Below are 13008 nucleotides of genomic sequence, written 5' to 3' on the forward strand. Positions count from 1 at the left end.
GCGCTGCGACATCGCTTCCTAGTAGAAGAAAAATATTTCTTCCCTTAATACTGTGTTTGGACAGTGTTTTGTATCTTATAGTATGTTCTGACTTTACGGTCCTCATCCCATTTTTTCTGCCAATGTTCCAATAATTTCTTTTTAATTAGTGCTTTACCTTCTCCTTTTCCAAACGGAATGTCTATTGTATATTTAGTGCTCTTTTTTGCCGTCCTATCTGAAAATTCTTTACCCTTTAATCCCGCATGTGCAGGCATCCAACAAAATTCTACCACTATTCCCATTCTCTGAATTCTAAATAAATATTGTAAAATTTCAAACAATCCCTGATTGATTTCAAGCTTTGTAAACTCAGACGCACTGCAGTAGAGTCTACACACAGGACAACCCTGTCAGGTCTTGCTTCTTCTAACCACTGCAGACCAATAATCACCACCATCATCTCAGCTGTATAAACCGTTAACTTGTCATTCTATTTGCTATATGAATCTGAAAATGAGGGATATAGACTCCTGTTCCTACATGATCTCTCTGGTGTTTTGAGCTATCAGTAAATATCTGTAAGTAGTTATAAAATTGGTTTCTTATATACTGGTTTGCACATACCGATTTTCGTACATGTAAGTTTCACGTGGCACGGGGGCTTTGTTGAAATATTGTAGGGGGCGCTGTCTAGCCATTCTGCCACACCCATGCCTGCCACCTATGCAGTATTACAGACTTTAAGACATGTCGTGCGTGTGCAAAGTTTTGAGAGTTTTCAAGCATGTCTAGCCCCTTAAAAACATCTTTGTACTTTGGGGCGAAGAATGTGTCGCCATGGCAACAGCATTTGATTATGGGTCATGAGCTGCTGAATGTAGCATCACCAAGGTTTTACATCTTAGCTGAGTCAATTTCAAGTGCATCGGCCAAATTTACCAGGAGTAATTAGACAAAGTATGATGCATGTTACTTCATGTCGACAGTAGGTGGCGCTATGACTGTCACTAAATGTCTTCAGATCGGGACATTTAACAAGCATATGAAATTTGGAAAAGATCAGACTATGTGGAGTCAAGTTATAAGGCTTTGAAATTTCATGGCGTTGTCATGGCAACACCTTTCAACAGAGAGTCACCAACTTCAGAATTTACAATCTCCAAGGTCTTGAGGCTATTCTGAGTAAATTTGAGGTGGATCCAATCACCGTGCTACTCACAGGGCGTCAAAGTGTAAAACATGTAACTTCCTGTTGCCAGTAGGTGGCGCTATGACTCAGATCCAGTATTGACACATGGACTCTTATCAAGCACAAAAGGTTTGGGTCTCATAGGATCATGTATACCGGAATTACGACCATTTCAATTTTCATGGCGAAGGATCGAAATTCACCGCCCGGCCACGCCCCCCTGGCAATGTCGAAAACTCACCGTTTTCATAACTTTTCATCTCCCAGGTCTGTAGATGATGCTGACTGAATTTGAAGTTTCTGAGGTCAAATCTCTAGGAGGAGTTCGTTAAAGTATGCCGGCTGGAAACGGCAAAATTCATTTGAATTTAAATTTACTCATTTAAATGAGTCACGAGACTTTGACTTACAAATCTTGAATTTACCTGTTTTTTCTGTCTTTTACTGTTTTTGAGATATTAGATATTATTAGATTTTCTTGCTCCTCCTGTGATTTTATAATGAGTGTGTATTGCAGAATGTTTCACAGTACTGAGGGAGTGACATCACCAGGAGCAGATGGAAAGGAGGATTTTAGAGTACACTTCTTGTGAAATCTCCTCATAAATCCCATGACTTTGGGCAAATCTAACATTAAAAATCATATTTTAGTAGGAAATTTCGTCGCGAATCCATTGATACAGGTTTGAAAGGTTACTAGTTACTATCTTTTTATTTAGTTTATATTAATCATGATGAATTATGGTAAATTAAGTTTCACTTAAAAAATATTCCCAAGTGCAAATATATAATGTGCAGGGCAGAGCAAAGGATTTGTTGAAGACAATGTGCCAGACGACAAGAAACAAGAAAAGTTTCCTGTTACAACATAAGTTGATATGTTGCTATGACAACAAACTTCCATATGTCTGTCTTAACCTGATTATTCTGCATGTAAACATACTGATTAATACATGTTTTTGTCCTCCAGAGCCAGATGTCATCAAAGTGATCGTGGAAGAAGGAAGTGACGTCATTTTACCCTGTTCACTCAGCAGCAAGGAGAGCATTATGTTTCAATTGTTTGTCTGGACGAGAGATCATCAGAAGACGGTGTTCGTGCATTATCCATACTTTCATAACCGTTACGGCTATCCAACTCAAGATGAGGAGTTCATAGGACGAGTCTCACATTTTGATGATGAACTGAAGTCAGGAAACGCCTCCATAATCATCAGAAATACGGAGGTGGCTGACAGTGGAGACTACACCTGTGATTTTCCACAACTTCAGCCAAGACAAATATTCCACATTAAGCTTGTTGTTGGTGAGTGTTTTTATAAAACTCTTATTTACTGATGTGACTGGTTTAAGAGTCTCAGATGGACTCAAGTCAAATAGTCAGAAAACACATCTGGCAGGGCCTCGTCCCCACAGCGCTGCAACCATGTATGGAGAGATTCCCTCTTTATCAAACATGATGGATATTTGAGACACATTGCAGTTTGTGTCACTGCGTCCAATAAATTTTGTAACTTTCTTAAACCTATTAAGTACATCCAGCTTCATGCAGTGATTGTCCAGGTGTATGGAGGTAAGAAAGAGAAACTTCTCTCTCAAACTCCTGATTTTAACAGCATGGATGTCTTGAAGGGGAGACTGTATGAAAGTGTGAGCTGTTATCACCATTTAAATGATGATCACGTCTCGCCCCTCTCTATAACGCCAGGCTTTACACTCAGTTCAGAGCAGCTATAAACACTTTTACCTTTAGATGACACGTTGTAAGACCTACAGTAGTTCATTTCAAGTGAACTCCAGCCTTAACCCATCTGGGACTGACACAAAGCAGTCGTGTCTGTGAATGTGCGGCCAGTTTAAACCAGGATGTTTGTGAAATCTGAGACTGTGGTTTCTTTTTTTTCCTCCAATCAGTTCTGTTCAATAAACAGGCAGCAAAGTTCTGTTTTTCCCAGTATTAGTCTACCTGTCTGCCATGTTGATGATATCATACAAACCTTCTAACATAACTATGTTTTCTTTTTAGGTGGTATCTTTAATGACAGAACAGCTGAAAACATCCCAGGTGAGTCCTGATTGTGATGACGTCACTGTCTCTACATCTGACACCTGCTGTAACTTTGACTCCTACAGGCCTCAATCATTCACAAACTAGAAAATCTGTATAACTGTGAAACAGATCAGGGATCATTCTTGTATTTTTATGAGTCTAATTTCACATCACTTATGAGTGGAGACATTTCTACACCAATAACAAGTTTTACATAATGACTGTTTATACAAGAATTCAAACTTCTTTACACTATATATGTGTTATATGTGTTTACTGGAAATAGTGTTTGCACTGGTGAGTTTTTGTCTGTGTTACAGTCAGGTGTTTGTATATTTCTAAGTGCTGTCTGGCAGCTTCCTCACAGCAGAATTAATGTGTAAATATTCTTCTCAGCAAATAAAACAACAACCTCTCTCTTTCTGTTTCTCTCAGCACAATAATCACACTGGTAGGTTTATTATTGAACGAGCAGTGATTTATAAAAGTTTGTTTATTCTTCAACTTTTTGCTCAGTTTGTTTTGCCACAAAATCATCTTAAAATTCTCTTATTTGAAATATGTTGTCTGAGATCTCAGCAGTGTTTTCTGTTTCTATTTGTGAAGCACTGGATCAATATGAAGCAGTTGTGTTGAAAATGGTTCACTGTTCTGAAGCATTTGATTCAGTCGAAATAGCGACATCTGCAGAGCAACTATTGGTATTGCATCTGTATGGATGGATTCTATCTGAGACATTGATGAAACAGTTAGTCAGAATATGTGTTGTAACGAGGCATCTGCAGGGTGGTCACATGATTTTTGGCGTAGTGAAGCGAAGTACTGAAACATCGTGCTGCGATACATTTGCTTTGAAAGGTTGATATGATATTGAGTCGTCTGCATCGAGTGTAACATCACTAGTTTAGTGTCGTACAGAATATTGTATGAATCTCAGACGTCATTGTTATTGTATATTTAATGATGAATATATGCTTTGGGAGAGTTTGGACACCACTTTAAATTTTGCACAATTACTTTGGAGCTAAATTTCTTCACAATTATATTACTTTTTGAGATTTATACAATATTTTCTGTAACACTAAACTTTATTTTTTAAGTCCAGTTGTTCACACAGACTTTTTGTCAAAGTCTTGAAGTCCAAGCTGAGATAACACTGATGACATTACTCTGGTTATTGTTAAAGACTAAAGCTGCTCCAGAGCCTCAGAAGACATTAAACAACAGTTTAACAGGCTGAGTCGTCCTCCTCATGACCAGTAAACTCATCTTTGACATCAGTGTCTCTTTACACACAAATGAAGAATATGGTATTAAAATGTAGGTTTACCTCTTGTCTCATTAGAGCTTCATTTGGTTCATATTAAATATTTGATGAAAATTGAATCTTAATTTTAATGGATTTTAGGTTTTAGGAGGAATTCAGACTATAAAACATGAACAAACCTGTAGTTTTTAGTTTAAAACAATAATGCTCTCCTTCCTGTGTGAGAAAATAAAAACCTCCAGTTAAATGTTTGATCAGCTGCTGTCGGCTACTAAAGAAGAACTACAACTAATCTGATGGTCAGTTTTTCATTCTGGCAGCTTGAGACTGTTGATCAAATGTTTCTCACTGACACAATTAAACTCTGATAACACAAAGGCTCAAACATGCTTTACAAGAACCTATGATTCATATTTTATACACAATGTTTATATGACTTTAGTGTGATAGAAAATACTGTCTACATCTCAGACAACAAATTACACCTGATTTCATTTTTATTTTTGTAGCTCAAGAAACTGAACAGAAATTCAAGTTTTGTCCAAACTTCTTCACTGTATGTGTCTCTGTCATGATATGAGTCAGAAATAGTGTTTGCAGTGGTGATAAGTTACCAAATATTTAGTTGAAACTTGTTTGAAATATGTTCTATCAAACATTCCTGAGATGTGTAGTTAAGGCTGATGTGCTTTTCTATTTCACTGTTTCTCTGTTTTTCCTCTGAAATATGATCATATACAAGCAGAGACAGGTTGAACAAAACATCCCAGTATTACAGTTCATGTCTGATCCTGTAATTGTTCTTTACAAGTTATTGTTTTATACTTTGTTCACAGGTGCAGCTACAAAGCCATATGTCACGGTAGTCGATCAAACAGCGGACTGGGCGCTGCTGCAGTGTGAAGTTCGAGGTGCTTTTCCAAAACCTAAATTACACTGGCAGGACAGTGATGGAAAAAAAACTTCCAGCTGAAGAACCAAAGGAGTCAGAAAGAGGAGGCCGCTACGACATCATCCTCCAAATCATTGTGACCAAGACCGACAACTATCGCTGTGTTGCTACGCAGAAGGAAATCAGCCATCAGATTTATGCTGAAACATATGTTTATATCCATGGTGAGTTTCTTCCTAATCATATTTTAATATTCAAATGATTTTAATTATTAACATGTTTTTAGTTTTGAATAAATTTCAATGTGTGCTCAGACTGAACACAAAGTGAATGAACTCAAAGAACTGGAGTTAGTGATACATTCTGAGATCAGTTTGAACTGTTGTTTGAACTGAACTTTGTGTTCAGTCTGAAACTCACAGTATGAAAACACAAGTTATTCCATCTCACACTATAATATACTATATCACATCTGGTCACCACTTCTTCTCTCACTGGCTTAGAGTGAGTAGAAGAGGTAACAGGTCATTATTTGACCTGACACTGGTTAAACTGGAGTTATAGTGGGTGAACTCCACTTGTTAAACTATGATTGAGTCAGTCAATATCACAGATTTTAATTGACAGATTAAATTGATGTGATTCACTTTAAGTTAAACTGTATTTCAAAGAAGTTATGACAATAATAACATTAAACTAAATGAGTCAGTTATGTTTGTTATGTAGCATCATCTGATATTTCACTCTCACTCTAAACTGTATTAATGCACATTATTCTTAAACTAAAACATTCCTCCATAAATGCATCTAGAAAGATTAAAACCAAATTAATACCTGATGGACCTGTAGTGACTTGATTTCGACAAACAAAAAAAAACCTAAGCCACAGTGAGGGTCTGTTACTGAGATATGTAACTGACGCGTCGTCATGCGGCGGCTCCATGTAGTAAATCAAACATCTGCGGGCTTGTGCTTAAGATACACAGATTTACCACTGTGTATCAATAAAGCCTTTGCTATACACACACTTACACCTATAACTTGCATGAAAACAAACAAAAAAGGCTTAAAGATTAGCCTCCAAATGGCCGTCAAAAAAGTTTCTGTCGGTAAGCAGCACACCTGAGGAGTAATTGCCTCTTCTTCTACATATGCATTTCCATATGCTGCTGTTCAATACGCCACCTACTGTGGCAACCAGGGAATGACCTTAACGCACACATAGATACAAATGGCTCTAACAGTACTTTTACAGTTACAATTAGCTGTTAGGTTTAATATCTCCTGACATCTTATAACATATTTTAGTAAGTTATGTTGCAGCTTGTGATGCTGTAATAACTTCTGCATTTGGCTTGTTGATGGGCAAACAAATGTTTCCTGAAAACCAGTTTACACGTTACAAAAGGCTCCACTCAGACATTCATTTAACTTGAATGGTAAAACCCAGTTAAATCACTAGTCTGACACTAGTAAGAAAACAAAGTTTAAAAGTCAAAGAAATAAAATAAAATAAAATGCAGTCAGAATTAATAAAAAACAAAGACACCTGATAACATATACAAGGAGAGCAGATAAAATGGACAAATTAAGATAAAATAGCACATACTACCCAAATGCCTGTCTGAGCAAATGGGTTTTTAGCTGCTTTTTAAAAGAGTCTACATTATCCAAGGACCTTAAGCTTGTTGGAAGACTATTCCTATACTTAGGGGCTGCCGACTGGAAAGCATGATCTCCCCAGGTCTTAAAATGTGTACTCGGTACACTTAGAAAGCCTTGGGTGATGGATCTAAGAGCTTGACTAGTGGTGTAGGGATGCAGAAGGTCACTAACGTACTGTGGAGCCTGGCCATGTAGGGCTCTATAAGTGAGCACCAATGTTTTAAAATGAATTCTAAGATTTACTGGAAGCCAGTGCAGTGAGATTAAAATAGGAGTTCTATGTGACCATCTGTTGGATCAGGTTAATAGCCTAGCAGCAGCATTTTCGACAGTTTGTAAGTGGTGTATGGAAGATTTATTAAGGCAGGTAAAAAGAAAGTTACAATAGTCCAAACGTGATTAAATAAAAGCATGTATTAACATTTCCATTTCCTTTCTTGGTACCACAGGCCGGAATTTGGCTATATTTCTCAGGTGAAAGAAACATGATCGAGTTAGCGTCTTAACATGCACTTCAAAACTCATGGATTGGTCGAAAATTACACCAAAATTGCGCAGGCAAGACTGGGAAGATGAAGATAAGGCACCGAGGTTCTGCCTGATTGATGACTGAAGAGTATCAGGGCCAAAGATCAGGACAGTTTTGTCTGCATTTAACTGCAGAAAATTATTTGCCATCGCATTCCTAATTGCATTTAAACAGTTGTTAAGAACAGAGAGTTTGTGAAGCTCATTAGGTTTAAATGAAAAGTAAACCTGGATGTCATCAGCATGCAATTGGTAGGAGATGTTCTTGAAACTGCTGATGATCTGTCCCAGTGGCAGCATGTATATGGAGGTCCCAAGACCGATCCCTGGGGAACACCACATGACAAAGCCGCAGTGTCTGACACAAATTCACCTACAGAGACTGACAAGGATCTGTCTGTGAGATATGAGGAGAAAAACTCCAATGCAGTCCCAGAAATGCCCCCCAGGTGATTTAGCCTGTTGATTAGAATGTGATGGTCTACAGTATTGAACGCTGCGCTATGGTCCAATAGTAGTAGAACAGAAAATTCTCCGGCATCTGCAGCCATTAAAATGTCGTTTGAGACCGAAAGGAGAGCTGTTTCAGTGGAGTACAGTTTACGGAAACCAGATTGAAATCTATCAAACACCCTGTGCAATTCCAATGTTTGAACAAGTTGTTTCTTCACAGTCTTCTAAAATTTTGGAAAAGAATGAGAGTTTTGAAATGGTCCTGTAGTTCTCTGGCAGGGAGGGGTCCAGGTATGATTTCTTTAATAGAGGCTGATCAATAGCCTGCTTAAAGTAGCTGGGGACACACCTTGATAGAAGAGAGCGGTTTACAATATTGACTATGCAGGGGCCGATACAGTTAAAAACCGCAGAAATACTTTGAGTTTGGAGATAAGACATAAATTACTGGCAAGGCAGCTATGTAAAATAGCAAATGACTGAACCACCCACAGAATAAAATCGGAAAATGGTAACCTCCATACCTTGCATAAAGACATAAATGATAGATTCCAACAGTTTTATGAGGGGTTATATGCATTTCAGTCAAATGCTCACCCAAGTGATATGCAAGAATTTCTAGATATATGTAAATTACCGGCACTGGATCAGCATGACTGGAGTGCCCTAAATAACCAATAACCAGCGCCATAACGTAACCGTGCGGGGCCCCCCCGTGGCTTTCCTTGAGTGGGCCCTTAATAAAAATATTTAGATTTTTTTTAAGGGGGTGAGGTTGAGGCACAAATTAACACAGCAGAGCGAGTAAAGGTGTTGACCCTGCGTCTGTAAAGATACAGGACCTGTCCATGGTCCTGCGCATTAGACTCCTCCCCATTACACATTGTCGCAGAGTGCAGGATTTAATAAGCAAATACTCAATACTACTTACAGAAGTTTTTCCCTTTTTTTAAAATTTTTTTCTAACAAAACATTTCAATACAGAGCAATAAAAATTGTGTCAACTGTGTATACATGTTATATGTGTATACAGAAACGTCAGAGATGCTACACGTCCATCCACTATACCGACCTCCACAAACTTACTTTTATTAATTGGACCAAAAATCCCTGACGGATCAAACAAAGAAAACTATGGATCAGTAAAGTTTTTATTTTATTTTACAGACAATATCATGACCTGGACCCTACGTTGCGGTAAAAAAAAAAAAAAAAAAGATAGTTGTTTTACAGGCGAGGGCGGGGCCCCCCTACCTCACGGGACCCTTTCGCCTTGCGGGGGCTGCAGGGGTATACTTTACGGCGCAGCCAATAACCAAACTGTAAAAGTAGTCTCATAAAGAAGTTGTTCAATTAGAGGAGCCAATACCAGAAATATCAGCACCACAAAGTGAACAGTGAAGGTGAAAGTCCGAGCTCTGACTCTCTCAATCAGCCACTTATCACAATAAAATATGCACAATAATGACAAAATACTTCTCTTTAAAGGTATAATATGTAAATATACCACATTAAAATGTCTAAAAACAATTGGACCCATGTTATATATTTTGTTGAGTTGTGTACTTACATTATCCCAGATGTTTCCAACAATGTTCAAACCCAGAGAAATCTGTAATTTGGACCGTTTCATTTGGTCGCCTGTCAATGGCATCATACCTCTCTACCAAAGAGTATAGTGCATAAGATGCATGCCTCGGCATTCTGTTTGTCCGCTACAATGGTGCCTACCAAAGAGTAACTTACACATATACAAGATAATACATCAGCATTGTGGTTGTTCGACAGAAACTATTATAAATTGACGTTTATTCCATTTTAAGCCACATTTTCATGATAAATTTTGGTCGTTTTTAACTATATCTTTTAGCCAGATGAAGGATTTCATCATTGGACGTCTAGATCTTAAGTTATCAGAGAAATAAACTGGGCAAACGTTAGTAGCAGCTCGGCTAACAGCCCCTCCAGGAAGTCACGTGCTCTCTGAACATCGTTGGAGAAACACTGATTTTTTTAGGTGAAACAGCTTTAATTAGTATTTTTTTAACGATTTTTATTTTAATCGTGTACGTTTGTTTTTGGAAAGGAGGAGACCGCTGCGGATAATTTGGCTCCCGGTGGAAACCTGCGGAACGTCTGAAGTTATAAGAGAAATAAACCGAACAAGTGTTAGCAGCAGCTCGGCTAACAGCCCGTACTGGACGTTTGGTGCTCTTTCGAACATCGTCGGAGAAACACTGATTTTTTAGGTGAAACTGCTTTATTCAGTGTTTTTGCCTGTAATCTCCGGGTTCCTTTGTTTTGGAGAGGAGGAGACCTCTGCGGGTAATTCGGCTCCCGGTAAAAACATCCCGAACGATGACTGGAGTAATCCTATCCCGGTGAAGCTGGTTATTTAACAACGAAGACAATAACTCCCATGATCCTTTGCTACTTCACACCGTCATCACACTCCATCTTTTATTATTGTTTTGATTGAGACCCCTAGTGGCTGAAATTACATATTGTGCGTTTAAAGCTATAAACAGTATTTATTAATCTCCACAAGGATCAACAAAGTTAACAATTGTTTCAATCAATAAACACTACACTACCAATTAATACTAAATAACACATATAAAAACAGCAGCTGTGTAAAATCAAAACAGGTAAACAAAAGCGTTTGTGTGTGTGTGTGTGTGTGTGTCACAAGATGGCTGACGTTATCGAGCCAGGTGACGATGCACGTGATTCAAGATGGTGCAGCTTCCTGGGGAAGTCGCATCATGTGAGAACCAACCAGCAGAAGGCACTGCAGAGTTCTGGTTAACAATAGCAGACAGCGCCAACCGGTGGTCGGTGGTCTTTCTGCACACACGTATCTGATGGCGGATAACAAAGGAGTAAGGCGGCGCTGTGTCCTATGCTATCTGACTATCAGATGTGTGGAAAACGTGCATGATTAGGTGGATGTGTAGGTGTGTGTGTATGTTAGTAAAAGAGAGGGGAAAGAGAAGGGGGGAAGACCAACTCTCAGTCCCACGACTGTGAGAGGAGAGCAGTGGTTGCTTTATCTATAGAGAACGCGCATACGGACGGCAGTCTGTACGCACGACAAAGCAACTGTCCTTATTTCCTCAAGGCTGACGGCGCTGGTTTCTCGGCAGGTCAGCGAAGAAATGCAGGATGGTTGACTCAGTCGGTAGACAGCGGGGCGTAGAAGTTATCCGCGTCTCTGTGGAGAAAATCCTTTCTTCCTTCTGAGGCCCAACAACTGTTTGCTTTTGCTCTGGAGCACTTGCAGAAGCTACTTGATGTCATCCTGATATACAGGGATACAATACGGAGTGTACTGTTAATAAGATATGCTTGTATGTGGATGATATTTTGTTATATGTATCCCAACCTCAAAACACTATCCCATCAATTTTATCCATAACTGATTTATTTGGCACCTTTTCTGGATATAGAGTAAATTGGAGTAAGAACGGATTGATGCCTATAAGACTGGAAGATTATGATCGGTTTAAATCACTTCCCTTTAAAAATAACAGTAAAAAATATATAATCAATACATTTAAAAAATATAAATATAGCTCTCAATTTAAAGCAAACTTTCTTGTTGGATTTGTTGAAGACCATGTGCCAGACGACAAGAAACAAAAAAAGTTTCTTGTTACAACATAAGTTGATATGTTGCTATGACAACAAACTTCCATATGTCTGTCTTAACCTGATTATTCTGCATGTAAACATACTGATTAATACATGTTTTTGTCCTCCAGAGCCAAATGTCATCAAAGTGATCGTGGATGAAGGAAGTGACGTCATTTTACCCTGTTCACTCAGCAGCAAGGAGGACATTATGTTTCAATTGTTTGAGTGGAACAAAGATGATCAGAAGCAGGTGTTCAAGTATGATGGAGGCTTCCATAGCAACAAAGGCAATCCAGGTCAAGATGAGCAGTTCATAGAACGAGTCTCACATTTTAAAGATGAACTGATGTCAGGAAACGCCTCCATAATCATCAGAAATACGGAGGTGGCTGACAGTGGAGTCTACACCTGTGAATTTCCACGTCATCAGCCAAGACAAATATTCTACATTAAGCTTGTTGTTGGTGAGTGTTTTTATAAAACGCTTATTTCCTGATGCGACTGGTTTAAGAGTCTCAGATGGACTCAAGTCAAATAGTCAGAAAACACATCTGGCAGGGCCTCGTCCCCACAGCGCTGCAACCATGTATGGAGAGATTCCTTCTTTATCAAACATGATGGATATTTGAGACACATTGCAGTTTGTGTCACTGCATCCAATAAATTTTGTAACTTTCTTAAACCTATTAAGTACATCCAGCTTCATGCAGTGATTGTCCAGGTGTGTTGAGGTAAGAAAGAGAAACTTCTCTCTCAAACTCCTGATTTTAACAGCATGGATGTCTTGAAGGGGAGACTGTATGAAAGTGTGAGCTGTTATCACCATTTAAATGATTATCACGTCTCGCCCCTCTCTATAACGCCAGGCTTTACACTCAGTTCAAAGCAGCTATAAACACTTTTACCTTTAGATGACACGTTGTAAGACCTACAGTAGTTCATTTGAAGTGAACTCCAGCCTTAACCCATCTGGGACTGACACAAAGCAGCCGTGTCTGTGAATGTGCGGCCAGTTTAAACCAGGATGTTTGTGAAATCTGAGACTGTGGTTTCTTTTTTAACTCCAATCAGTTCTGTTCAATAAACAGGCAGCAAAGTTCTGTTTTCCCAGTATTAGTCTACCTGTCTGCCATGTTGATGATATCATACAAACCTTCTAACATAACTATGTTTTCTTTTTCCTTTTAGATGGTATCTTAAGAGACAGAACAGCTGAAAATCCAGGTGAGTCCTGATTGTGATGACGTCACTGTCTCTACATCTGACACCTGCTGTAACTTTGACTCCTACAGGCCTCAATCATTCACAAACTAGAAAATCTGTATAACTGTGAAACAGATCAGGGA

General features: G+C 38.7%; 2 protein-coding genes across 11 annotated transcripts in view; one reads left to right on the forward strand and one right to left on the reverse strand.

The window, feature by feature from the left end:
* LOC122981168 (hemicentin-1-like) overlaps nucleotides 1-13008 on the reverse strand; it is a 738767-nt gene that overhangs the window by 41686 nt on the left and 684073 nt on the right. The window lies entirely within an intron of this gene.
* LOC122981172 (V-set and immunoglobulin domain-containing protein 1-like) overlaps nucleotides 1-13008 on the forward strand; it is a 54961-nt gene that overhangs the window by 4185 nt on the left and 37768 nt on the right. For 7 of the 10 annotated variants that reach the window (XM_044349785.1, XM_044349777.1, XM_044349786.1 and 4 more), the window contains exons 2-3: nucleotides 2142-2477; nucleotides 3198-3236. In XM_044349785.1, the coding sequence (XP_044205720.1) occupies nucleotides 2142-2477; nucleotides 3198-3236 (375 nt within the window). Of the gene's footprint in view, nucleotides 1-2141; nucleotides 2478-3197; nucleotides 3237-12116; nucleotides 12127-12850; nucleotides 12887-13008 lie in introns of all 10 variants that reach the window. The other 3 variants (XM_044349779.1, XM_044349780.1, XM_044349781.1) reach the window with 3 other exon arrangements.

Source organism: Thunnus albacares, chromosome 4 (assembly GCF_914725855.1).
Source record: "Thunnus albacares chromosome 4, fThuAlb1.1, whole genome shotgun sequence".
Classification (NCBI taxonomy): Eukaryota; Metazoa; Chordata; class Actinopteri; order Scombriformes; family Scombridae; genus Thunnus; species Thunnus albacares.